The following is a 27484-nucleotide window of genomic DNA, read 5'->3' as shown; positions in this document are numbered from 1 at the left end:
CAGCCTTGCTGGGGCCGGGGTGGGGGTGGGGCCAGAAGTCCCACTTCCGGTGGGCATTCAGTCAGCATAAAGCGGTTATTGAGTTGAATCTTTTATGGTTTTTGGGAGTAACGATCAGTTTAGTAGTTTCCAATGAGGCAAATGATGAAGCCTGTTGTCCTCATCTGTGGTTTTTCTCAGCGTCTCTACTTAACTACTAAACGAATCCATTATATTGTATATTTTGGCTATTTAGAAGTTTGCAGGGGCTGGAGAGATGACTCAGTAGTTAAGACCACTGGTTGCTCTTCCGGACAACCCTGATTCCATTCCCAGCACCCTCTTGGCAGCTCACAGGTGTCTATAACTCCAGTTCCAGGGGATCTGACAAACTTAACACAGCCATACACGCAGGCAAAACACCAATGCACACGAAATATAAATCATTAAAAATATTACTGTGATAGTGTAATTGAGGCAGACAAACAGAAGAAATAGTTTAGTATCCCTGCACTTGGATCGTATTATAAATCTTCATCCTCTATTTCTCCCTCAGCTCCTTTACCTGCATGTACCATACGTGCACGCACCCCAATCTAATAATGTACTAATGCTCCTAGCAAGCTTAGACTTGCACCTGCATCTGGCTACACATACACCCCTTTCTGGATAAAGGTAAGCTTGTGTTCTTCTAAACTATCATACAGGCAATTTCCATTCGAATAGACTCCCAATATATCCAGGTACAAAGAATAGAGGGCCTATCTAGCTTCAACTGGTTTTGCTATGTCCAGTTAATGTTTAGGAAGACTCTCCTATTTACATTCCTATGGCTATGCAATTGGGCATGCTTATGATTAGAACCTGATGCATGGTGGAAAGGAACATGCCTTGGAAAATAATGATGACTGAATACTAATCAAAATAGAAATCAAGCCAAAAACATGTACCTTAATAAACAAACTCCTATTAAACTTTGTACAAAGAAGCCCTAAACAAAATCTATGAGTATCCTCAGAATTGTAGCCTGGTGACAGACCTAATAGTCTTATCAGTCTCTTATTTTACTGCTTTTGTGGATCTTTCTTTGGGCATCCTTATTTTAACTTCTTTGGATAAAAGACCAAGAATCTTGAAACACCTGACAAATGGTAACATGACTGGTAAAGTTTTACTAAAATTACTAAAACCAACAATGACAAAACCAACAGTGGTTAATTAAGCTACCCTGGAAGGAGCAGATACGAGTTTGACAGCTTTGTAAAGGAATACAGAACTTTCTAACAAGGTGTAGCTTGTTTGTTTTGATTTATTTACTTTATATGTATTTTGTGTGCTTGTGTGTATGGGCAGAGTTCAGAAGAGAGCGGAGAGTCATTCCTTTCCTTAAGGGCATAGGAAAGCCTCTTAGACGCCATGTGTATGCCAGGAAATAAAGTGAGCGAAAAACGCTTTTAATCACTGATGTACCTCTCCAGCCCCACTGACTGTGAGACAGGGTGTCCTTATATACCCAAGGCTGGCTATGCTCCAACACACAGGATTCTTCTATTTCGGCATCCTGGATACTCTGGCTACAGTCATAGACCATCATGCCTGCAGAAATGGTGACTTTTAAATAGTAATAATCTCTTTTAAAGCCTAACTGCAACTTAGTTGTGAACTCCTAACTCCCCATTTCACAGATGTCGACCCTGATACTTGGTTGTGGTTTGCACGTGCCGCGGAAGCACTAGAACTCAGCACCAGAAAGGAAAGATACACTAATAGAAGGAACTCCCAGCACATCCAATCGATGAGCGCAGCAATCCTCAGCCTTGCTTGCCGGCCCCAGACGTCGTACTTCCGGTGCGCGCTCCCTGAGCCTGAAGCGGTCGCCATAGCAACGGACCTTGGCAACTACCAAGTGTAGTAGTGAGGCCAGAGGCCACTGTGCCTCTCCATCTCTGAGGCCATGGCGGGAAGCCTCAGCGATGTCCGTAAACTCTTTCTTTTTACGACCACCCAGAATTACTTCGGACTGAGACCGGAGCTCTGGGACCAGACCCCGTTGAGCAATTGCCCGGAGGTGAACAACTTCTTGGACGACGGGAACCAGATGCTTCTTCGGGTGCAGCGGTCCGATGCTGGGCTGGCCTTTTCCAACACGGTAAGGCGGTGGCGCGGCTCCCGTGCCCGGCGTGCCCAGGTCCGGTCTTGTCTCCCTTCCCTCAGGTCCCAAGTCCTCATGCTAGGCCTTAAAGAAGCTCAGCGTTTCTCAGGAGCCCTGGGGCTCAAGCTGTTCATGCTTTGGTGGTAGAGAGCTCACCGAAAAGTAGGAGTTTCCATGTCCATCTGAATAGGAACGGTAGGCATCTCGGCTCTTTTCAGTCTGGCTCTTCCAGGCTGGCCATAAACTCTGAGCCTTTAGCGATTTGACTGCAAAACTGTTTACTTTAAGACGTCTTTGTTCTCCGCGTCCTTTGAACTGAAGCTTGACCAGTGTAGTGCTAACACAATATGCTGCATAACTGAGTATGCTGTTGTTTTCAAACTTGATAAACACTAGTCCTTGAATTTCACATATTTTCATCCTCGTAAAAGATGACAATTTGACAGTAAAGTGTCTGCTGCTTTCTGGTGATAAATTATTTTAAAAATTAGGATCAAAGTCACATAAAATATCTGTAAGGATAGTAAGATTCATAAGCCTTTAATTTATTGGCTTTCTGGGAAAAGGAAAGAGGAAAAAAAATCTTTTGAACATACTTTTTGGCTACTAAATTGATTACTATAAACTGACATCTTTAGTATTGATTTACTACATTCCTGTGAAGTCAGCTTATTTCACCTTTTGGATATTTATTTACGTTTGAGACCGTCCAGCTTCCTAGTACAGATTGTCGTTGACCATGTCATCCTTTAGTCTTATCCTAACTGAGCTAACAGGCATGTGCAGCTAATCCAGCCTCTGTACCATTTCAAATACTAAGTTGATGTTCAAGCTCTACAAACAGTTTTGGCTACAGGAAAGATAATCTCAGGAGATAGACTCATTGATTTTGGCAGTTTTAAATACATGTGTAAATTTAAAGGCACCTTTTAAAAATTTTAAATGCTTTTTTTCCCCCTTAGGTGACAAGGTTTATATGTATAGGTGTATACCTTGGGGGCAGTAGGGAAGTACATACCATTGTGTATGAGGAGTGCTCTGTAGTATTACTGAGTGTGACTTATTAGATCAGCTATCTGGGAGTGTCAACAATACATAGGGTTTTATGCCCTCAAAAACTTAGTAGTGTAGGTTTATGGTAATCACATGTTAAGCAGGAATTAGTTTTTAACCAGGCAATCATTGTGAAGCAGAGTGATTGGTTTGAATATGTGGGATTTAACTATTTTTGTCCAAGCAGGTATAATTGTAGTGATACAACATGTCAATGCAACATTTATTTCTTTCAAATTCTAAGTTTTATGAAGAAGACATAGATCTTGTGTTTATTCCTTTAGATTGATTTTGATGACACAAAAGACAAAGTGCTGGTGTTTTTCAAGCTCCGACCAGAAGTAATTACAGATGGCAATCTGCATACCAACATTCTTGTTTCCTCTATGCTGGAATCGCCTATCAACTCCCTTTACCAAGCAGTGCGGCAGGTGTTTGCACCCATGTTGCTGAAGGTGAGTGCGGAGCTCTGGATTTGTATGAGTATTTTGTTTTTGTTTGTTTGTTTTTGTTTTTGTTTTTTCCGGAGCTGGGGACCGAACCCAGGGCCTTGCGCTTGCTAGGCAAGCGCTCTACCGCTGAGCTAAATCCCCAACCCCGAGTATTTTGGTCAGTAAAGAAATGGACATACATATTATTATATTTACTGCTTAATGTGTTTTAGTTTATTTATTGAAAACAAATTTGTGGTGTTGGTGGTAGTGTCAAACTTCTAATGTTACTTTAGGCTTTGTTGAAGAATAATGGATAAAACTATGAAATGCAACTTACATTAACTCTTAAATAGCTGTACTAAATGACTTTTAGAAAATTTTAGCTGTTGAAATGGAAGTTGAAGCAGACTTTCAATGAAGTAAAGGTTTGTGGACTTATTTTCTAGACCGTTTTTTAAGCAAGCTTGACTGGCAATGCTTTGACCAATAGCCGCTCTTGCCTGTTTTTTTATTTAGGACCAGGAATGGAGCAGAAACTTTGATCCTAAACTTCAGAATCTTTTGAGTGAACTAGAAGCTGGATTGGGTGTAGTCCTACGAAAATCAGATACTAACTTACCCAAGCTGAAACTTAAGGAAGACGATACTAGAGGTATATGGCAATAGATTATGGGTTACTTTCAGAGCTCTGTGTGTGTGTGTGTGTTTGTGTGTGTGTGTGTGTACACCTGTAGAGGTCAAAGGACAGTCTGTGAGATGCAGGTCTCTCCTTCCAGCTTTTGGAATACTAGGATCGAACTCAGGTTGTCAACATTAGTGGCAAGCACCTTTTACCATTGGAGCCATATTTGTGGACCTTGAAATAATTTTATAATATAATCAGTCTGAGAGGAGGGACCTTCAATTGAGAAAATGCCTTCATAAGATCAGGCTGTAGACAAGCCATTTTGATTACTAACTGATGGAGGAGTGGGGAGGGCCCTGCAGCCCATCAGTGATGGTGCCATCCCTGAAATAGAGTCTTGGGTTCTATAAAGAAGCGGGTGGAACAGCCATGTGGAGTAGGCCAGTAAAGCAGCACTCCTCCATGGCCTCTGCATCAGCCCCTGCCCTGTTCCACTTCCTATCCTGACGTCTTAATGAACCAAAGAAACCCTTTGATTCCTAAGTTGCTTTGACCATGATGTTTCAGTACAGCAGCAGTAATCCTTTTCCCCCTATCTTTATTAAATTGGGTATTTCTTATTTACATTTCAAATGTTATTACCTTTCCCGGTTTCTAGGCCCACATCCTCCTAACCCCTCCCCCTCCCCTTCTATATGGGTGTTCCCCTCCCCATCCTTCCCCCATTACTGCCCTCCCCCCAACAATCTCGTTCACTGGGGGTCCAGCCTTGGCAGGACTCAGGGCTTCCCCTTCCACTGGTGCTCTTACTAGGCTATTCATTGCTACCTATGAGGTTGGAGCCCAGGGTCAGTCCATGTATAGTCTTTGGGTAGTGGCTTAGTCCCTGGAAGCTCTGGTTGGTTGGCATTGTTGTTCATATGGGGTCTCAAGCTCCTTCAAGCTCTTCCAGTCCTTTCTCTGATTCCTTCAACGGGGGTCCCGTTCTCAGTTCAGTGGTTTGCTGCTGGCATTCGCCTCTGTGTTTGCTGTATTCTGGCTGTGTGTCTCTCAGGAGAGATCTACATCCAGCTCCTGTCGGCCTGCACTTCTTTGCTTCATCCATCTGATCTAGTTTGGTGGCTGTATATGTATGGGCCACATATGGGGCAGGCTCTGAATGGCCGTTCCTTCAGTCTCTGTTTTAAACTTCAGCAGTAGTAATCTTATTAGGACCTCATCTGTAGTGAACTCAAAGTATAAAGTGATCATGTCATTAACACATTAGCAAACAGCTGTATGTCTTTGCAGATTTTTTCCGTGCTTTTGGATCTTCTATGAATATAAGCTTTTAAATAATGAATAGATTTTATGGGTTTGGAGAAGAAAATGTTCTTTTTAGCACTCAGTAGTTTATAGAAGTTGAAAATACAGTGGTTATCCTCTAACAGGTGCCTTGAATGAGACTCGCCTGCCCAGTACTTTCTTTGTGAAGAACGTGAGTTGTCTCATACTTGTATGCCTGCCACTGTGCTTTAAGACTCCTTTACATCATAAACATGGAAAAACTGTGGCACCAAGCGAGCACAGAAGGGGTATTGTTTACAAAACAAGAAAGGAAACCAGATGAAGATGGCTGGCTCTGTACCCTGTGAGGAAAATAGACTATATATCTTATAATTCATATGAAGATAATAGGAAATATATATTTTATTTGATACTATTTATAATTTTATTGTGGGAATAGATAAGTTCCTACTTGAGACTAAATGAAATTTATAACATACAAATAATTTAAAAATATTGGAATCACAAATTACGTTTGCTCAGTCAAGTAGCTGCTTTTTAAGACTTAACCCTAATGAATAGTACTTAGCATATGATTAAGCACATAGAAATTATCTAGTTCATTGGGATATTTGAAAGAGAATTTAACAATAAAACTCTTTGCTTATACTTTCAAATTAAGTTGGAAACGCTCAGTAATTATAATTCTCATTTGATGGAATTTACAAGCAAGGATGGTATTATGTTGGCCCAGATTCACAGACTGAATGACAGACAGTCTGTTAAGAATGGTTTACAAAAGCAGGTAAGAATCACTCAGAATCAGACTCCGTGAATTGGACCTGACAGTAAATTAGGGGCAGTTAGTGTTTCTAAGACTTAAGTGAGAATTTGCTGCTGATAAGGGTTGTAAGGTCTTTTTCCGTCCATCTTCCGGACCAGCCCTAGCCAGCAGGTGAATCGAGCAATGCTACTCCCTTCCTCTTTCCTTTATTTGCTGAATTGTTTTTCTGAACTTTTTTAGGTATTCTCACACCAAGTGATGAATTCCAGTTTTGGATAGAACAAGCTCATCGTGGGAGCAAACAGATTAGTAAAGAAAGAGCCAGTTATTTTAAGGAATTATTTGAAACAATTGCAAGGGTATGTGACTCGCAGAGTTTTGTATATTTGGCTTCTTGTAAATAGGCCTTAGGGTTCACTTTTCATGTATTTTTTAAAACCTACTTGACAGTTGGAAGTAACATACATAGTTTAATAAACTCTAGATTTTACTTAAGGTTTATGTTTAAAATATTAAATATGAAAATGAAAACAGTAAATTCCAATCTCTAGGACGCAATTTTTCTGAAAACCAAACACAGTTTTCTGAAAGAACTAGGAGAAAAACAAAAATCCAAGAGCTGGCAGGTAACTCTTTGGGTAAAGTGCTTTTTATGCAAGCATGAGGCTCTTGAGTTTGGATCTGTATGTCTCTATGAGTTTAGTGCTAGTGTTGGTGACAGAAGGGGTGTGGGTGCTTGCCCGCTAGTCACCTAGTCTAATAAAGAGCTGGAGTTTCTTTGAGAGGCCCAGTGTCAAAGGAAAGAAAAAAGATGGAGTAGGATAGAGACATTTATACAATATTGACCTTTGGTCTCCACATTACAGCACAAGTGCTCACTTCCACACATATATAAACACACATATACATTACGTGCATTTACCGAATGCACAGAAACCCAGTATACTAACAGACTTACTTATATAGATAATATATTTTGATGGAATGATTTAAAGTAGTATTTCAAAGTAATTTAAAATATGATATCTCTCTGCCTGTTTGATTACCCCTTGCTGAATGTGCTTTGGGATTTAGTAAGTGATTAAGTATGATTGTACTCTATTCAGAACAAAGCAGTTTTATATTTGTTTCCACAATTATTTCATCAGTGGTATTGTTTTTGCTTTTTACTGGTATTTCAGTGTTTACTATTGTGGTCTGTGTGTGTGATAATGTGTGTGTATGGGCAAGTGTGCCTTGGCACACATGGGTCCAGTTTTCTCCTTGTACCTTTGCATTGGTCCTAGGGCTCAAGCTCCAGGAAGCTTGTGTGGTAGATTCCGTTACGACTGACCCTTCCTGCCAGTTGCAATGGTATCATGGTAATGGTGTGTTTGAAGTATGATAAAGCTTGTTTTGGTGACATTGATGAAATACAGAATAATGAGTTTGTGTTGCTCTTACTGTTAGCCAGCACATTACACAGTGCAGACGTGACTGAATAAAGAACATTTGAATTATAGTAGGAAGTGTGTATGTGGAGCTAAAGCAGCCCAGTTTAAAGAAAACTCAGCTAAGGGCATGAATAAATGAACAGTCTTTTTAGTATTATTTTTCAACCTTTTTTGATATTTACGTTTATTTGGGTATTTGTAAAAAGTTAGAAAAAGGGAGAGGAAATTAGATTTATAGCAGTTGAGCAGAGAACATTACTTAACACACAAGTGTAACCGAGCTTCAACATGAATGCATTTTTCCTTTCAGGAATTTTATAACTTGGACAGTCTGTCCTTGCTAGAAGTTGTTGACTTGGTGGAGACAACTCGGGATGTTGTAGATGATGTGTGGCGACAGACAGAGCATGATCATTACCCCGAGTCACGCATGCTGCATCTGCTGGATGTCATAGGTACAGGGGAGGGGTGAGCTCTGGGAACTGTGCAAACTCCTCTCCTCTCCTCCCTCCCTCCCTCCCTCACTTCCTTCCCTCCCTTCTCCCTCCCTCCCTCTCTCCCTTCCTTCCCTCATTTTCCTGAAGTTTTTTCTTAAAATATTTAGTAATATAATACTTGCTATTGAAAGTAACTCTTAATAATTCACATAGATTTGCATACATTTTTGCTTATAGTTGGTTTAGTTCATAGATGTGAAATACTTTGATCACTAATAGAACCAAGTTCATACCTACAGAGACAAGAAGAGGGTTTCTTATCCATCGGGCTGGAGGAGTTACAGGCGTTTGTGAGTCACCTGACTTGGGTGTTGGGGTCTGAACTTAGGTCCTCTGATGGAGCAGTGAGCATTCTTAACTGCCAGTCTGTTTCTCCAGCATACCTCATATGCTCATTTTACAATATTTTCAAATGAACTAAAAGTTTTTGAAAAGCACACTGGTTAATATCCCAGTGTTATATATTTGACTTAGAAAATATCCTTTTAATGATTCGCCTTAAAACATGAGATAAGCTCATGGCAGGGGCGTGTTGCAGCTCTTTTTGTTCTAAGTCCAGGCAGACAACAATTTGGAATTGCTTATGTTTGCTTCTTCCATGCAGTCGGCTCAAACACACATGTGTTTTGGTGCAGTATGTGACTGAAGAAGAACGCAAGCTAATGTCTGTGTGTACACATATATTTATAAAGACAGTTCCTGAGAATTGTCTGTGCACATATATATTTATAAAAATGGTTACTGAGAGTGGTCTGTGTGCACATATATATTTATAAAAATGGTTACCAAGAATGATCTGTGTGTACATGTAGATTTATAAAGACAGTTACTGAGAATGGTCATCTAAGGGTGGGGAGGTGGTATGTTGTGGTTGTTATTGTACATGTTAATTTTTCCTAAGTATATGTTATAATTCTGTGAAAAAAATCCATACAATCTTGCTTTATGTTTTACTAGGTGGTTCATTTGGAAGGTTTGTTCAGAAAAAGCTGGGAAGCTTGAAACTGTGGGAAGACCCTTATTATCTCGTGAAAGAAAACCTTAAAGCTGGCATTTCCATTTGTGAACAGTGGGTGATAGTCTGCAGTCACCTCACAGGCCAGGTCTGGCAGCGCTATGTCCCTCATCCATGGAAAAGTGAGAAGTATTTCCCAGAAACTCTTGACAGACTGGGCAAACGGCTGGAGGAGGTACCAGTTTGATCTTGTCTTTAAGTGGAAGTGTCTTTTCACTGTCTATGAAGGCATTTTACAACTGATGAACATGTGTAAAAGAAATGATTTATGGTTTGAGGGAACATAGGAATTAATGTCATATGAGACAAGTCCTGGCATGCTCTAGTGTAGTGCAAGGTGCATAGTGGGTGCTAAGTCCTAGTTCTTATTTTTCTTAGGGACATGAGTGCTAACAAGCCAGTTGTGCAATGCTGTTTTGTTCTTTGTTGTAAAAGATGTAACAGTTTTCCCTGTGTGGGATCTCTCAGGCTTTCTCATGGCTACTAACATTGCTTCAAAGCTTGGCTCTCTTTAAAGGTGTGCTCAGTGGAAATAGCTCAGTTTCTCATTTACTCCAGCTACGAGCTTTCATAAAATACTACATACTTAGCTTCAAAGGAAAGGCAGAATGGGAGATTGCAGAGATAAGTCCACCCCTTGCTTAAGAGAAACACAATTAAATTTTTTTTTGGTATGGAATATTGCAAACATGCATAAAAGAGTGAGATACTTTCAATTTTGTTCATATTTCAGAAGCTACTGTAAAGAAATGTGTATAAAGAAACTCCTTAGATTTTAGTCCAACTTACATAGTTATTTTAGTTTAATACATTTTATGTTTTAATATATTCCCTTTTAGGTCTTGGCTATTCGAACAATTCATGAGAAGCTCTTGTATTTTTTACCTGCCAGTGAGGAGAGAATTGTATGCCTGTCTCGAGTGTTTGAACCTTTTACTGGCGTGAACCCTGTGCAGTACAATCCTTATACTGAGGTGGAGTCTATATGTGTTTATGTCTTCTAGTTCCTGTTGAGTTCTCAACTTTTAAAGGTCACTCTGTAGAATCTCACGGTCTAACAGTGTAATTAATTTGTTTAGCCTTTATGGAAAGCTGCAGTGTCTCAGTATGAGAAGATCATTGCACCAGCAGAGCAGAAAATAGCAGGGAAATTAAAGAATTATATTTCAGAAATTCAAGATAGTCCACAGCAGGTAAAATATTGAAAGATTTTACTGTCATTTTTTTCATAAGCTATTTTAATGTATGTGGTTGAATTAAGATAAACATGTACTTTGTCTACCTGTTAGCTTCTCCAAGCATTTCTAAAATACAAAGAATTGGTGAAGCGTCCCACCATAAGCAAAGAACTGATGTTAGAGAGAGAGACTTTACTGGCAAGACTTGGGGATTCAGCTAAAGGTAAAGTTCATCAGATGTAACCATGTTTTCTTGAGAAATGTTTTATAGATGGATATTTCTTTCATGCTATGGTTTAGGATTAAAAAACTATGTTAAAACATCTTTTTGACACACAGATTTATTTATGATATAAATGATAGATTTATTTTTATTTTTTAAAAATTATTTCTGTTCATGACTTTCCTGCATGTATGTTTGTGTACTGTGCGCATCCTTGGTTACCATGGAGGCCAGAAGAGGGTGTCATACCCCTGGAACTGTTACAGGCAGTTACAATCCGCTATGTAGGTCTGAAAATTGAAAACAGCTAGTGCTTTTAACTGCCAAGCCACCTTGTGAGCCCCTCGATTTGTTTAAATTAGCAGATTGTTTTTTCTGTATCTTACATAATGTGTTATGTTCGTTTCTTTTCCTTTAGTCATGCTAAAGTGCAAGTTAAGAAAGGAAAGAGTTACTGTCACTGACAGTTCAAGTTGCTCCATCTCTGCGGGGAGGCCAAGAGCAGGCCTTGGAACTCCTGCTCCTGTTATCTCCATAGTCAGAGGGAAACCGATGCATACGTGCTCATGCTCAGCCTGCTTTTCTGCCCTACACAGTTCAGCATTCCCTTCCCCTGCGTGTTTCTTTCCACATCAATTAAGGTGTGGTAATAACCCAAGCCTGCATTCCTGTTGATTTCTGACCCGTGTCATGTAGACAGCGATCTCTTATACACTCCAGGGCTCTGTGGTGCAGTGGAGGACCAAGGTCCACAGCGTTTCCAATAAGGCTTGTAATATACTGCTTCTGAGTTATTTATTTGATTTGAATGATACAGATTTTCGATTGGACTTTGAGAATCGGTGCCGAGGAATTCCCGGTGATGCATCTGGACCACTTTCTGGCAAAAATCTCTCAGAAGTTGTGAATAATATTGTTTGGGTTCGTCAGTTGGAATTGAAGGTACTTGTTTTAATGTAGTTGAACGGTGAACATTCAAAATGTACTAAATTAAGGTATGTGACAGGGACCCTAAAGCTTTTGTGAAAATACTGTTTTCCTTCCCTGCCGTACAGTTCATTTCTCCTTGTTGTGACCTAGAGAAGCAGCTGTAGGGAAGAGGGATTTAACTTTGTCTCACAGGCTTTCATGATGAGCAGTCTGGTTGCTTGTAGTTCCATGTCTGCTGGCTGTAGCTTATGGCATGATATCTTGGCAGATCAGGAATCAGACAGCTGGGTGCAAAACCTTGCTAAGTTGTGACTTTATTCCTACCCCGTGGTTTTACACTGATGGTTAGGCTCCATGTCAAAAGGACACTACAGTTCCCCAAAACAGTGCCTTCATCTGGGGACCATGTGTTTAAATACCTAATCTAGTAGGGTGCAGGGTATCTTCAGATCATGACATCTCATTTTCATTGAAATGTAAAGAAGTTTAAGAACATATGTGTCGAGTTTCTGGTTCTATTTGTTTTAAATATAGAGGAGTTTGTCACGTGTCACTCAGAGCCTTTGAAAGCATCTGTGGGGACTGTGTCTTTGATACTAGATTTAAATACATACTTTGGATGTCTTTGTGGTGTGGAAGTCTAACTGCAAGTATTTTATATCACTAAAATCACATCAGAATTTAAAGGAAAGGAGAAAGGTAATCAGACATATTTGCATGATAATGTTATTCAAGTTAACCTCACACTCTTTTGGACTTACTCCCCCCCCCCCCCTCTCTCTCTCTATATATATATATAGAGAGAGTTTTAGCTGATATATGAATGGCTTAGCTGACATTCACCTCTGCCTGTTCTTGTTTGAACTATTAAAGTCTATAGCGAATGGCTAGCATTGTTCTGAGTATGGTTAAGAGTAGTGTAATGCTCTGAATAGGAATGGGTCCAGCTCTTGCTTGGTCTGCCTCCCTTCCTTTAACTCTTTGTATTCTACCTTGTGTGGGCTGTCCTCTTGGGATTTATTGTTCTGAGGTTGTATGATTCAGAAGACAATTAGAGGGTGATATGTTTATTCCTTATCGAAAAGCTTTTTTCCCTTGTTTATAAATGAAAGAATTTAATTTTTGAGTCTCAAGTCAGAGAAAGGACTTCCTTATTTTAAAAGCTGAAATTAAGCTAGCATTAATGCTTATTTTTGTCCTTTGACTTTTTAAAGGTAGACGATACTATCAAGATTGCAGAAGCGCTTTTGTCTGACTTGTCAGGATTTCGATCTTTTCATCGAAGTGCTGAAGACCTCTTGGACCAGTTCAAGCTCTATGAACAAGAACAGTTTGATGACTGGTCAAGAGAAGTCCAGTCAGGGTTGTCTGACTCCAGGTCAGGTTTGTGGTAAGTACTGTGTACTGCACACTGCAGTGTAAGCATGCTGCTGTAAAATTGTAAAAATAAAATGCTGGCTTTCATCCCCCACTAGGTCTGGCACCACAGCGCCCCAAGATATCTCATAGATATCTTAATCTCAGTCAGCAAAGCGTCTCACCTGCTCTGCTCCATCCCATATCACACTGCCGATGGCTTCTGTCTGAGCCATCAGCAATCTCTCCACCTATCTAGTTCCCAAGGCAGGTTCCCATGCCATAAACACACATCCCAACTCCATGGCGGCTTAGTCTCCCAGCCGCCACACACTCTCTTAAACTTAATTCACCACATGAAAGAACACACAGCACAATAACCTCTGATCCAATTGGTAAGATATAATTGCCCACCTAAACATACAAAGCTGTGTACACATCCACCCCTTAAGAACATTCATAACAACCTGTAAATGTGCAGAGTGGAATCTTAGCATTAGTGTCCATGTTCTCTCCGAGGCCTCTCCTCCTTCCTCCAGTCTCCTCCTCTTCCCTCAAACTTTTTTCTCGTCCAGTGACAGGCCTCGTTGTATCTTGTGCCTGCCTCACCTGCATGACATCATCCTACATAAGCACAAACCCGTGTGTTAGTAATCTGTGCAGGACGATGGAAAAAGCTCTTCTCTATGGACTGCTGCTGCTTGTTTATGAGTTGTTGCACTTAAAACATTTTTTTTTTATTTTAAAGATTTCATTTTAAAGATTGTCTTGATTATTTTTATGTGTATATGTGGGAATGTCACATGTGTACTCATTGCCCTCAGAGGCAAGAAGGGTGTCAGATCACTAGAGTTAGAGGAAGCTTTGATTTCATTGTTGGGAACTGAACTTGGGTCCCCTAGGAGAGCAGGGCCTGGCCCTGAGTATACTGTAAGTCCCTGAAGTCGGCAGCTGTGACTCTACACACGAAGCTGCCAGCCTGCTCTCTCTAGCCTCATATTTATTCCTTGGGACTGCAGATTCTTCTCTGAGAATTAGGTATTCCTTCTCTCATGATTTTTCTATGAAAAATGTCTCATACATTTTTCTATTATTTTTACATTACAATTGAATGCATAAGCACTTTAAATTGCAGTTACTTTTAAACCCTTTAAGAAAAAGGTATTTTCGGGGTTGGGGATTTGGCTCAGTGGTAGAGCACTTACCTAGGAAGTGCAAGGTCCTGGGTTCGGTCCCCAGCCCCGGAAAAAAAAAAAAAAAAAAGAAAAAGGTATTTTCTCATGACACTCTAAGTCCTAAGTAAGCCTTTGGCAAGTATTTACTTAATTTTATTTAGTATTTTATTAGTTACCATTGTTTTCATAGCAACTTATTGGGATATGACTAAGAAAAAAATCCACATTCCTTTGAACCTGCAGTCAGTTTTCCACAGTGTATTATTATGTCTACTTTAGACACTTGCCACGTCTCCTCTTACTGGGACTCACTTCATGCCTTGTGCATGCATTTTACATCTGAGCTATTCTTTCAGCCTTCCTCTTTCCCCCCAGCAGATGGAGTATTCATATATTGTCCTGGGGGTTAGTTTCAAATTCTTGTGTATGCGACCACAATGTTTTTTTTTTTTTTAAAGAAACTGTCATAGCATGAAGTTCTTTATTCCTCCCCTACTCTCTGTAGAAGGGTAATCAATCCAAATGCACTCTTAAATTGGAAATACAGTGCATTTCTCTGACTACAGTTCTGGCTCACGAGGAAGATTAGAGGAACCGAGAGGTTCTATGGTACAGTGACTGACATTTTGGGTAATTTGACTCCTTTCTTCCTACATGGAGCAAAATATAAAAGATATGTTCTCGCCCCCATCTTCCAGAACTGTAGCTAGGTTTGAAACTTTGTTATGCAGATCCTGTTGTGGTTTGCTCTATAAGTGGTGAGTGGGTCAGAGATCTAAGGTCTGCTAATGAGCCTGCTGAATCTTTTCCAACCTTGATTTCCTTTTTCTTTTTTCTTTTTCTTTCTTTTTTTTTTTTTTTTTTTTTTGGAGTGAGTGGTATAAACTTTTCTAGTCTTTGCAGTCACCAGAGTGCCTCTGAAGACATCATTTAAAGTCCTGGTATATGCAAACTTTTTTGAAGAAGGCAAAAAGAGTTCTATTGTAGTGTTGTTATGCTTAGGAATATATACAGGAACACTGGATCTTTTTGTTCCATTTAACTTCTTCATTTGTCATAGTTTACTGGAGGTGATAGTAAGTAAGCAGAAAGTATTTGCTCCTTGCTTTCCTGATTACTTTTTAACACTTGTGAATTTTCTTAATTTTGAAAATGATTTGAAAGAACATAATGTAGACCATAATAAGTGAAAATAATGTCTACTTTATGATGATAAGTGTTTTTTATAGTTCACATGGATTTGAAAACCCCAAAGCAGTTTTATTATTAGAGTCTTAATACAAGAAAGGGCAAATTGAAAGAGTAAAGGATTCAAACGTTTGAGTGTCTTTGCTCTTACAATTTGATTTAGTTGTTGATCCATTACTAAAACCATGGAAGACGTAAGCAGGCCACAGCCATCCTGGGCCCCATTGGAAGTCAGACCCTTCTTGTGTGTCAATCTTGGTTCTTAGCTAACAGTGCAAGGGTGGATTTTCCTGATTCATAAAGTCCTCATTTATGTAATGATATATATTGCAGTTTGTTATCAAAGTCTGTGTGGTAAGAAAACATGGGAAGAGCTTCTTTTACAGTGTCCCAGCCGAATTTAAAAGACAACCGCACAGTAGAATCTGTTAGCTTCAGTTTCTAGGGGGAAGTTGTTGAGGCAGTTAGCATATGGCATCCATACCATCCACACCATCAGAGCACACCGTAGGAGCCCAAATCTCTACAGCAGGTAAAACCAGCCCTGACTGCAGAGTTAAAGTCCTTTGCAGGCTCTGTGTGTTTTTTCAAACAAGTTCCTTTTTCAAAGTAACTCTGATTGTATAAGAAATGATTGATAACAACACAAATATATAATTTTCTTTTGAAGAGTAAGCAGGAGGAACAGAGTTAGAAAGCCTGGATTAGAAAGTTAGTTTGTTTAAACTGTTAGGTTTATGGAAAAGTTGAACAAAATGTGTTTTTTATCACAACATGCAACAATGAAGCTTCAAAGATCCCTCCCACCTCCCTCTTACAGTATTGAGGCCAACAGCCGAATAATGGAATTGGATCCTAATGATGGGGCATTAAAAGTTCATTATTCTGATCGCCTGGTGATTCTTCTGAGAGAAGTCCGTCAGCTTTCTGCCCTGGGCTTTGTCATTCCTGCCAAAATACAGCAGGTTGCAAATGTTGCTCAGAAGTTCTGCAAGCAAGCGATCATTCTTAAGCAAGTATGATATCTTTGAAGATGCTTTTGTTCTTGCTTATTATACTAACTTAGACTATGTTATGAGCTTTAGTTTTTACTTTTAATTTTTTATGCTACTGTAATTGATTATTAACTTGTGAGTTTACACTTTGATAAATGATTAAATTAAAATCTGTTTTGAATCTATAGGATTTTTTTAACCTTAATATTATCATTAATTTTCATTCTGAAATCATTTGGAAAAATACCAAATTATTCTTTCTCCTTCCCTTCCTAACTCCCCCACTCTTTTCTTTCTTTTCTTTTTCTTATTCCATTGTAAGGGTCTTAAAGGAACTTCTAATAAGCGTCCTCTGCTTACCTTGCAGATATTTATAGAGGATTCCCAGGTTATTGGCATTGGTTTATTACTTGTACCATTGCTGTTGCTTGCCTGTTTAAAACAACACTTTTACCTAGTTGTCTACTTCTTGGATCAGGTTCCAGATCATTCTGTGGCTCTGACCTCCTTCTCTGCCTACACTCTTTAGCATGCTTGGCCACTGTCCTAAATGGCTTCAGAGAATCAGCTTAGAAAGAGGAAGTCTATTTTGGCTCACAGATTTGGAAGTTTCAGCCCATGATCAATTGGTCTCTTTCTTTTGGGCCAATACTGAGGCAGCACATTGTAGGAGCACGGGTGGGTTAAAGCCACACATGACTAGGGAGCAAAAAGGAGAGCAGGGGTGGGAGAGGCCCTACAATTCCTTTTAAGAGCATATATTGCCATTGCTTTAAAGATTTTCTACTAAGCTCCACTTGATTTTTTTTTTTTTTTTGGTTCTTTTTTTCGGAGCTGGGGACCGAACCCAGGGCCTTGTGCTTCCTAGGTAAGCGCTCTAACCACTGAGCTAAATCCCCAGCCCCGCCCCACTTGATTTTTAATTAATTAATTAGCCTGCCTCTACCACCTTCGTTTACAGTGTGTGCCACCACTTCCAGAGCAACTTTGTTTTTTAAAAAATAATTTTTCTTTATTTTTTGACAGTTTTATCCATGTGTACAGTGTATCTTGATCATACCTGCTGCTGTTGCCCTCTCCCTCTTCACCTGGATCCCCCAAAATACCCACTTCCACCTTCTTTCCCTCTTAACTCATTGAGTTCTATTAGTGCTGCTCATATATGCATGGGCATGGAGCCCTGCACTTAGTGGCTGACTCACCAGAAGCCACAGCCTTAAAAAGTGACTCTCACTATCACAGCAGCCTTCAACTGCCAATAATTTCCCTGCTTGGGTGAGGTCCTGTGAGCGCCTTTCCCATCAATGTTGGAATGATACCTTGATCTTATATAGTAATACAGCTGCTGAGAGCCCATGAGGGCCATGCCCTTCCGTGTCCAGAAGTCAGCATTACACAGCACCATCTCCCTCCCTTAGTTTTTCCACCTCTTCCTCCACCAGGTCTGTTAGGTAGCCTTGGGCACAAGGTTGATAGAAACGCTTCACTGAGGGTTGAGTACCTAATAGTCACTGTGTTCAGCTTTTTGAGTAATTCTGACTCTTCGTATTAACTGCTGCCCACTACAAAAAGAAGCTTTCCTGACCAAGTTTGAGAGCTACACTATTGTGTGGTTATCAAGATAAATATTTAGAAAGCAGTTGAAAACTAACATTTAGTTCATCATTCATTAACTGTAGATTTTCTCTCACTGCTGGAGCCTATGACATTCCCAGCCATTTTGATAGGTCTTAACTCCAATCAGAAAGTTGTTGGTTACCCTGTAACAGTCTTGCCACTATTGTTCCAATGGGAACATTTGCCCGGCAGGTCGCTATAGAGTAGGAAGGTCCAGTGGTCAGTAAGAGCGTGTCTTAGTTACGGTCCTATTGCTATGATGAGATACCATGACCAAGGCAACTCTTACAAAAGAATGCATTTTTTAAACTTTATATCATTCCAATCTCAGTCATCTCCCTGTTCCTTCATATCTGCCCTCCATCCTTGCAACAAAAGAGAGGATTTAATTGGGGCTTATAGTTTCAGAGCGTTAGTCCATGATCATCATGGCAGGAAGCAGACAAGCTTGGCACTGGAGCATCAACTGTGTAATAAGCATGTAAAACATATGAGACTATGGGGCCGTTTCCCTTCAAACCATCCCAGACTATTTATGTTATTTTCCCCCTCTAGCCCGTATATCACTCATGTCGTTAGGGAGGAGGATTCTTGACCTTTTCTATATTGATCTCTGTGTGTACTGCAACCGAAGCGTGTGCACCCATGCTCTCGTTAAGGCGGACACCCAGAGTGTCTCAGGGACCTGTTCCATCCTAGAGGCCTTCGGCCCTTCTGACCAGTATCCTGCAGCAGTGTAGCATACTTGGTACTGAGGTTTGTAGAGAATAACCATTTCTTCTGCATTCTTAAGCCATGCAGGGTGCCATTGTCCCAATTCCTTTTTTGAAAAAAAAATCATTTTCATTTAGCTTACAAAGTAGTGTTTCTATACGGATTTAAAAAATTATTTTATTTTTTTACAGTTATTTTTCCTATATGTATATCTGTACCAAGTACCTGCAGAGGCCAGAAGAGAGCGTTCTATCCTCTAGAACTAGAATTATAGATGGGCTTGCCATGTGGGTGATGGGGCTGAACCAGGTCCTCTGAAACAACTGCCCATGCTTTTAACTACTGAACTGTCATCCCAGCTCTCCTAGAAGGATTTTTCCTACATCTTTAGTTTTGAATTTTTTCATTCCCTACATCTTTCTCTCTTATTTGTCTGCCATACATCTCTAGCTAAACCCTTAGCCCCTTGTCCCCTCCCCAACTACTGTCTCCTGTCAGTAAGCTGCCTACCCCCACCTCAGTTTATTTCTTCTTTCCTGACCTTTTTGCATATTCTCAAGTTAAACACATAGATCTAACAGTTTGAAGCTACGGTCTGTATATGAGAGAGAACATGTGATATTTGCCTTTTTGGACCTAAGTTCTTCACTTGGTATGGTATTTTTTGGTTCCATCTATTTTCCTACACATTTTATAGCTGAATAGAATCCCATGTATATAAATAGCACATTTTTGTTATCATTCATCAGTTGATAGACACCTAGGCTGATGACAGTTCTAGCTCTTTTGAATAGAATAGAGCACGGTGTATCTTTGTACTAAGGTATGCAGTTCTCTGCATATTTGCACAGGAGCAGTATGTCGGTCATATAGTAGGTCTCTTTTCATCCTTTTGAGGAGCTTTCATACTCTAAAGTGCCTCCTGTAAGAGCAAACGTGAAAGATGTCCAGGAAAGAATCACGTGCTAAGGTTGGTAAGATGTGTCATGGTGAGGATGGGCCTTCCGAACAGGAATTGTGCTAATTTTGCTGTCACTCAGGAAACTGCAAGTTATATATGCTTCTTGATGAGTACAAGAGAGAGATGGATGGTACTGAACTACGACATTCAGCTCCTCTCATCTATTCGGCATGTAGGAACATGAGCCCCAAGGAGCAAGAGGACAGCTGTTTCAGCGACTCCTCCATTTTCCCAGAGTAACAGGGAGCACATGTGTGGGGAGCATAGCCAATATCACGTGGATAGCCAATAACTTCAGAAGCTCGTTCCCTGCCCTGGTCTTACCAAGAGATTAGCACATGGATTAGAGGAGGGGATAGAGGTAGGAAAACGTGGTTGGAATGAAGGTATATATTGAATGTGTAGGTTTTTGCTGATGTGGAATTTGAGAGAAAAGATGAAGAGAAGTCCAGTTTTTGGTGTGAACCATGGACAGGGAATGTGTTAGGTACTACTGAGCTGTCAAATGCTTTCTGAGAGGTGCAGGAGGAGGAAATCCAGTCCTTTAGCACTAAGCCCCTTCTTAGCACTGAGTTCCTTTTATCCTGATGCGGTGAACTTGATCCTAGAGAATACATTTTATTGTCTGTTTGAACAGTCTTAGACATGACTTGATAAACTGTAGGACCTCAAAATATATGTGTTGATTGGGCATATTGATTCATAAATTCTGATCTGGAGATGAAAAACTATTTCTGTTTGGTTTTAGGGTTGAGGAAAAGTATTACGATTTGAACAAAAATAAAGGGGTTGGGGATTTAGCTCAGTGGTAGAGCGCTTGCCTAGCAACCGGAAGGCCCTGGGTTCGGTCCCCAGCTCTGGAAAAAAAAAAATAAAGGAAACATGCTAAACACACAATGTCTTTTTACTGCTAATTGGACTTATATTTTTGTAGGTGGCACATTTTTACAATTCTATTGATCAACAGATGATTCAGAGTCAGAGGCCAATGATGCTGCAGTCTGCCTTAGCATTTGAACAGATAATTAAAGTAAGTGAGCGTCTCATGCTTTATGATACAAATAGGGAGGTTGTGGACCAGTTTTTAGTTCATCCTTCAATTTCACAGCCACTGTGGGAGTGCACATGACTTCATTTTGTCTGCAGTGGTTTCCTTCACTCTTAGTGAGTGAGTCCCCACTGCAGATAGGAGTGATTAGAACGCCTCCCGTTACTCTGGTAGTGGGTTTGCATTCCTATGTGTCCACTGCTCTCATGCTATTGCATTCGTATCTTCTGAGTTGGAAATCCTGGTGTACAGAGTGCTTGAGGGCTTGTGTTGTTTTTCTTTAAGCCATCTTCAGACTTTTAACTCATGACTTTGCTTTTTTGTTTATTTAAACGTCTATAGGAAATTGGAAAACTTCACAGTAGGTTTTAGACTACATGGTACATGTGACTGCAGATTTTTTGAAATGTATACTTACTTTTAATCCTCATAGAGGTCAGTGTTAAGAATAATTGGGTTTTGAACAGAAAATTAAACCTTCCTGGAAAAAGCATTGTATCTGAATACTACTGTTTATTATACTGTAGAATTCAAAGGCAGGGAGCGGAGGCAAGTCACAGATTACTTGGGACAATCCTAAAGAACTAGAAGGCTACATCCAGAAACTCCAAAATGCTGCTGAGCGACTTGCCACTGAGAATCGAAGGCTAAGAAAGTGGCATACTACGTTTTGTGAAAAGGTATATTTTGTTTATAGAATTTATCATACTGTAAATGGAACTGAACAAAAATAATTAGTATTAGTATATAATAGCAGTTTTTCTTGTGAAGTAATTAGAGATTTGAAGTTGTAAAAAAAAAATTTATGTTTTCCCTTTCCATAACTTGCTCTGGTGTTTACAACCTATCTAGCTGGAGTATGGTATCAATAGCACAAAACTGACAGTATTTGAGGCTTGCAACTTGGCCAGCAGAGTCTCTATTCTCCCCTAGGACAGAGCCCTTCTTTTCTCTCTGCATTTAGTACTTGAGTGTGTGTGACTCCCCCCCCCCCCTTCCTCCCTCCCTTCCAGTCCTTCACAGGCTTGATACTTCTGTGCATGTTGGCTGAAAGTGAGAGTGAGGGTTTGCTCTTGTCAGTGCATCACAGGATGGCAGATAGCATGGGATGAGTGGTACTTTGTCCCTTGATTAAGGTGGCTGCATCACTGGAAGGCTGCCATGTTCTAACAGGCTCTGAGACTGTTGCACATTATTTGAACAGGTGGTCATTCTTATGAATATTGATCTACTTCGGCAGCAGCAGCGTTGGAAGGATGGGCTGCAGGAGCTGAGAACTGGCTTAGCGAGTGTGGCCGCACAGGTGCGTGGGTTGTGCTTTGTGACTATCTTTTGGGAATCTGGATGCATGACTCAGTAACAAGTGCATACAAAGTCATGAATACCTCTTGGTACCCCTAATGAATATACAATTCTCTAGTTCTATGACACACATACAAATGCTGTAAATCACAGTGAATTTCTGTGAACTATATAAAAGTAAGCTTCTGTGTGCCTTACAGAGGGCTGAGTCCCTGGTTAGTTTGTAGTTTTCCTGATTTGGTGCTTATGAATTTATTGTTTGCTCTTAAAGCTTATGTGGAAGCAAACAACAACATCAAAATCCAACTATTTTTAGCTATCCAATTTAAATTTCTTATTTTTAAAATATTCAATGAATTATTTAGGAATCAGGAAATGGAGAGTAGTACTTTTTGAGAACATTGAAAAAATACAAAAGAATTCACGTAGTAGAGCATTGTGAAACCAGCTTCAAATAAAAACTTCATTCTGCCTGAGTTTTTAATTTTGGTGAGCTTTTTGTGTAATATTTTAGCTGTGAGATTTTCATATCAAATGTTTTATAAGTACTTTTACTAAAATGGCAATTAGAGTCGTGTATATTTAGAACAAGCACTAAGCTGGAAAGTGTGCTTTATATAGCTTGAAAATCAAAAGTAAAAAAGTCATTTACCTTTTCGATCTGAAAATTGGTGCTAAATGACATTTCAGGGCTTCCAACCCAGTGACATGCGTGCGTGGCGGCAGCACTGGAACCACCAGCTGTACAAGGCTCTGGAGCATCAGTATCAGATGGGTCTGGAGGCACTGAACGAGAACCTGCCAGAAATAAACGTCGACTTAACCTACAAGTAAAGGCTCTGAAATCCACATTTCATTTCCAAGTTAAACCTCTAATAATTTATATTCTAAGTAAAATAATTCAAGATGATTTAGAGTGACATTCACTCTGTTTTTCAGACAGGGAAGGTTACAGTTTAGACCCCCTTTTGAAGAAATCCGGGCTAAATATTACAGAGAAATGAAGAGGTTCATCGGAATTCCGAATCAGTTTAAGGGTGTGGGCGAGGCTGGAGATGAATCAATATTTTCTGTCATGATTGACAGAAATGCAAGTGGATTTCTGACTATTTACAGCAAAGCAGAAGACCTGTTTAGAAGACTTTCAGCTGTATTGCACCAACATAAGGTACAGAGCCTGCACATTTCTACCCTTATCAGAAATTTCCTGATTTGGTAAGTGTAAAATGAGAATTTTTTCTGTGATGAAATAGACTCAAAATGTGTCAAAACCAGGGAAGCAGCTTGCTAGACTCTTAGTCTAGGTTCATGTTGCAAAGGGAGAGAGGTTAATAGGCAATTTAGACTTTATGAAGTTTGAGAAACTAGTTCTTTTTTCTTTTAAATGTGTATATCAGCTTGGAATGTAATGTGATATTTATGTCAGTTTTAATTCTGAAGAAAATGTATTTTGAGGGAGAATACTCATGCTAACTTCATTCAGGTGACTTAAAGATGTGCTAACAACGTGTGTACATTCTGCGAAATCAGTCACTAGGTGGTGCAGTTTTTGTGGGGATGTGGAGTGTGTTTGCACAGCCTAGGTGGCGTACATCTGGGCTGTATAGTTTAGGCAGCACAGTGTACACCACCCATTCCTGTTTAAAACGTCACTGTGATGGGATGTTTCATTGTGACTGTTTCTGAGTTAGAATACAGGTACAGGCTCTCATCTTAGTGCTCATTTGTGCTGGATAAGGTCATAGGTCAGGAATTTGCTCTGTTCCTCAGCTGTCCTTGCACTGAAGATGTCTGTAATTTAGAGTTCAGGATTGGCAAGTGGTCTGGACACTTGGAGGCTCTCCTTGGGAGAAATGCTTCTCCCTTTGCGTTTATATACATCGAATCTGAGAAAAGATTCTAAAACAGTTTATTTTCCTCACTTTGTTGATCTTAGTCAGTAGAGCCTCTCTTTGCAGTGTCAGCTTATATGGTAGTTCCCTTTTCTTAATGCAGTTTTCTTCCTTAGGAATGGGTTGTGATTGGACAGGTCGACATGGAAGCTCTGGTCGAAAAGAACCTTTCTACTGTCCATGATTGGGAGAAAAATTTTAAAGCATTGAAAATAAAAGGGAAAGAAGTTGAACGGCTTCCCAGGTATGAGAAGTTGGTGTGTTTATGTAAAACAGTAGTTTGATATGGCTAGTAAGGGTACCTCTTTGAGTCAGGTGGATCTCTGTGAGTTTGAGGCCAGCCTGGTTCCAGAACAGCCAGAGCTACATAGTGAGACCCTGTCTCAAAGAAACAAAAACAACAAATAAAACAAAATGAAAAGATTACCTTGTTAATCCTGCCACCTTAGTTCTTCCTGTCGATCTCAACTGACAAATTCCAACTACTCTCTGGTCAGACAGTGCAAGGGATGACAGAGGTCCAGTGCTGAGATGTGGTTGTGTAGAATAGACTGGAGGAGAGGCCCCATTCAGCCAATGGTGGGGAGCTAATGTTTAAGACAGTCAAGCTGTATTTAGAGAGCCCTCCACAGAACAGAAAACTCCTGCTATTTATCTCTACTCTGGTTATGCTGCTTCCTTCCAAGTGGCCTGAGAGATGCAGCACAGAGAAAATTTAGGCTGTCAAAGTGGACATAAGCCCCTGAGAGGAAGTTCATAACCCAGCTCTGACAAGGTATGCCCTGCCACCGGAGGTTTGACAGCGAATTCCATGAGAAGGAATGTGGACTTTGTGGAAGACAGCATCCCCTTTTATAACTTAGTCTTCCTTTGATTAAGATGGGCTGAGCATTTATAACACAAAGAACTTCACATAAATACAGGCAAGATGAAGAGATAGCTGAGATGCGGGTGCTTCCTGTGGTAGTGCAGCAGTGTGTTTGAGGAGGACGCCACGTCTGCTGAGGGCTTAGTGAGCGAGGTCTGTAGTCAGCTGGCTCAGCAGATGCTCAGCTGTGGCATAAATTTAAATTACAAACCTCAGTTTCTTCTACTTTAAAGATACTTACAAAGACACTAATACTTTTAAGGATTATATGGAGTAATTTGCCTATATATTACTGGTACAGACTATGTTTTCAAATGTTGTTAATTAAAAGTTGTTAATGCTGAATGGAGTATATTCTGCATTAGACGCTGAACAAAGAAAGTGTAGGGATTCAGAAGGTATTGACCCCTGTCCTGATTTGGGACAAAGTCAGGGAAAGTTTGGTTAGGATATGGCAAGCTTTTAAGATGTAGAAATAGTTAGCTATCATGTCTGTCTACCTGTCTACCTACCTGTTTATTTTTATTGTACAGAGGAGTAAACCCAGTACCTTATACATGCTAGGTAATTGCTCTTCCTCTGAGCTACTCCCCAGTCATTCTTACTTTTTATTTTGAGACCTGTTCTCATTAAACTATACAGTCTGTCTTGGAATTAGCTGTCTCCTGCCTTATGCTCTTGAATACCTGGGACTATAAACATGTGCCACCAGCACCACGAGTTAATGTACTTGGCTTGTTTCTAAGTTTTTACAGTTAATACTTTAATAATGCTTTGGCATCTGGGGTAAACATTTCTTTAAGACTGGGTGTGGTGACATAGGTCTGTATTCCCAGCAGTTGGGAAGGAGAGGCAAAGGAGAATCAAGAATCAGTGCTCTTCTTGGCTGTTGAGAGATTTGAAGATAGCCAGGCCATATGAAACTAAAAAGAAAATTTCTTAAACTTTTATTTTTATTTTTAAAATTATTTTGTTTGGTGATTATAAAATTTACCCACGTTATTTTCTCCTAACCTTCCCACATGCCCTTCATTGCTCTCTTTGAAATTCATAGCCTCTTTTTTCTTTAGTTGTTGTTGTTGTTGTTGGTGGTGGTGGTGGTGGTGGTGGAGGTGGTGGTGGTGTATGTGTATTTCCTAAGTAAGTACAACCTTCTCAGTCTGTACAATGTTATTTGTGTGTTTTCAGGGCTGAGCAATTGGTATTAGATAATAATTGGCGTGCTCTTCACTGGACAAGACTGTTTCTCCCACTCTTGGTGTTACTTAGTTGCCCGTAGTTCTTTGTAGGGTTGAGGCCTTGTATGCTTTCCTTGTCCATTTTGTCATGTCTATTGCTGTTGTCCACGTTTAGCTCATGTTAGGCAGCCATGTTGGTAAGCCTTCGTAGGTGTAGTTTCTGACTTTACTGAAAGACACAGTCTCACAGCAAACTCCCTAGTCCCCTGACTCTTAACAGTCTTTCCTCCCACTTCTGCAATGACCATGAACTTTGGTTGTGGGAGTTGTATTGTTGATGCGTCCACTGGGTTCCACAGCTCTGCACTTTGACTAGCTGTGTGTGGTTCCTTCTGTGGCAAAGAAAAGGTCCTTGATGAGGCGTGAGAGTTATGCTTACCTGTGATTATAAGGGTAAATTTAGAAGATAGTTGGGAACTATGCTGGTTTAGTAAGGTTGGAGGTTCTTCTCCAAGATCCATGTTAGAATAAACTTAAAAGGTAAGACCTGATGGCTCATGCCCCTAATCTCAGCATAAGCAGTAGAGATGGGAGGATCAAGGCCAGTACCACATAAAGTTACCAAGGCCAGCAACAGCCGAAGATACCTTGTCTCAAGTCAAAACACCCAAGTGAACAAAAATATCCAAACTGTAAAGATAAATTTTTTAAGATAATATATAGCTCTCTTTTTGTTTTATTTTTTTTGTTTGTTTTTTTTGTTTTTGTTTTGTTTCAGTTCAGGGTTTCAGGGTTTCTCTGTGTAGCCCTAGCTGTCCTGGAGTACACCCTGAAAAGTAGGCTGGGCTCAGATTCAGATATCCACTTATCTCTCCCTTCTGAGTGCTGCAGTTAAAAGTGTGTATTACCACTGCGCAGAAAAATATATCTCTGAAAAATTGTAAGATGACTAAATTCCTTTTTATAAAATTTGATTTTTTTTCTTTTTGAGATTGCATATGCTGAACTAACCTTGCGCTCCCTTTGTAGTGAGGTTGAGCACAAACTCTGGGTCCTCGTCCCTCTACTTTGCAAGTGCTGGTATGCGAGTGAGCACTGCTGTGCCTGCTGTAGTGTGGATTTTTATACTCTCACCAGCATTTATGGAGTCCCGCTTTGCCTCAAGCTGAGGATTAATTTAAAATTAACTTTTATTTTTGCCAATTTTAAAGGTGTAAAATAGCACTGCCTGGCTTTCTTGTTTAGTACTTTAATCTATATTCATTCTGTATTCAGTCTATATTTGTTTTCATACCCTTATATGTTGGCTACATGATAATTAATATAATTCATAAATATGAAATTGCTATATATTGAGACAATTAGAACTTATATGTAAATATATGTATTACTGGTGTTTCAGTCATTCATAAATTTTAAAGATAAATATATTCCATGATTAAGAATGTTGTCTACGACCATACTACCCTGAATCCCCTGAACACGCCCAATCTCAGCTGATCTTGGGAGAATTGTTATTTTAAGCTAGATTTGGGGATTCATGCCTATAATTCTAGCGTTCAGGAGGCTGAGGCAGGAGGATTGTAAGTTCGAGGCCTGACTGGGAGACCTTGTCAAAAAA

The 27484-nt window shown here is 39.9% G+C and overlaps 1 protein-coding gene across 6 annotated transcripts in view; it reads left to right on the top strand.

The window, feature by feature from the left end:
* The window catches only part of Dync2h1 (dynein cytoplasmic 2 heavy chain 1), a 223121-nt gene that overhangs the window by 5472 nt on the left and 190165 nt on the right, over window positions 1-27484 (top strand). For 4 of the 6 annotated variants that reach the window (XR_010054024.1, XM_063266104.1, XM_063266105.1 and 1 more), the window contains exons 1-18: window positions 1834-2128; window positions 3469-3639; window positions 4135-4270; window positions 6534-6652; window positions 8037-8181; window positions 9181-9413; window positions 10078-10212; window positions 10318-10431; window positions 10528-10639; window positions 11457-11581; window positions 12784-12959; window positions 16109-16304; window positions 20510-20605; window positions 21151-21303; window positions 21828-21926; window positions 22616-22755; window positions 22865-23093; window positions 23934-24061. Coding sequence is in view for 5 of the 6 variants with exons in the window: in XM_063266104.1 (XP_063122174.1) it covers window positions 1934-2128; window positions 3469-3639; window positions 4135-4270; window positions 6534-6652; window positions 8037-8181; window positions 9181-9413; window positions 10078-10212; window positions 10318-10431; window positions 10528-10639; window positions 11457-11581; window positions 12784-12959; window positions 16109-16304; window positions 20510-20605; window positions 21151-21303; window positions 21828-21926; window positions 22616-22755; window positions 22865-23093; window positions 23934-24061 (2702 nt within the window). In the remaining variant the exon portion in view is untranslated. Of the gene's footprint in view, window positions 1-1664; window positions 2129-3468; window positions 3640-4134; window positions 4271-6533; window positions 6653-8036; window positions 8182-9180; window positions 9414-10077; window positions 10213-10317; window positions 10432-10527; window positions 10640-11456; window positions 11582-12783; window positions 12960-16108; window positions 16305-20509; window positions 20606-21150; window positions 21304-21827; window positions 21927-22615; window positions 22756-22864; window positions 23094-23933; window positions 24062-27484 lie in introns of those variants that run through there. The other 2 variants (XM_063266106.1, NM_023024.2) reach the window with 2 other exon arrangements.

Source organism: Rattus norvegicus, chromosome 8 (genome assembly GCF_036323735.1).
Source record: "Rattus norvegicus strain BN/NHsdMcwi chromosome 8, GRCr8, whole genome shotgun sequence".
Classification (NCBI taxonomy): domain Eukaryota; kingdom Metazoa; phylum Chordata; class Mammalia; order Rodentia; family Muridae; genus Rattus; species Rattus norvegicus.
Note: the sequence above shows the minus strand (reverse complement) of the source record. Positions and strands in the feature narration are given on the sequence as shown.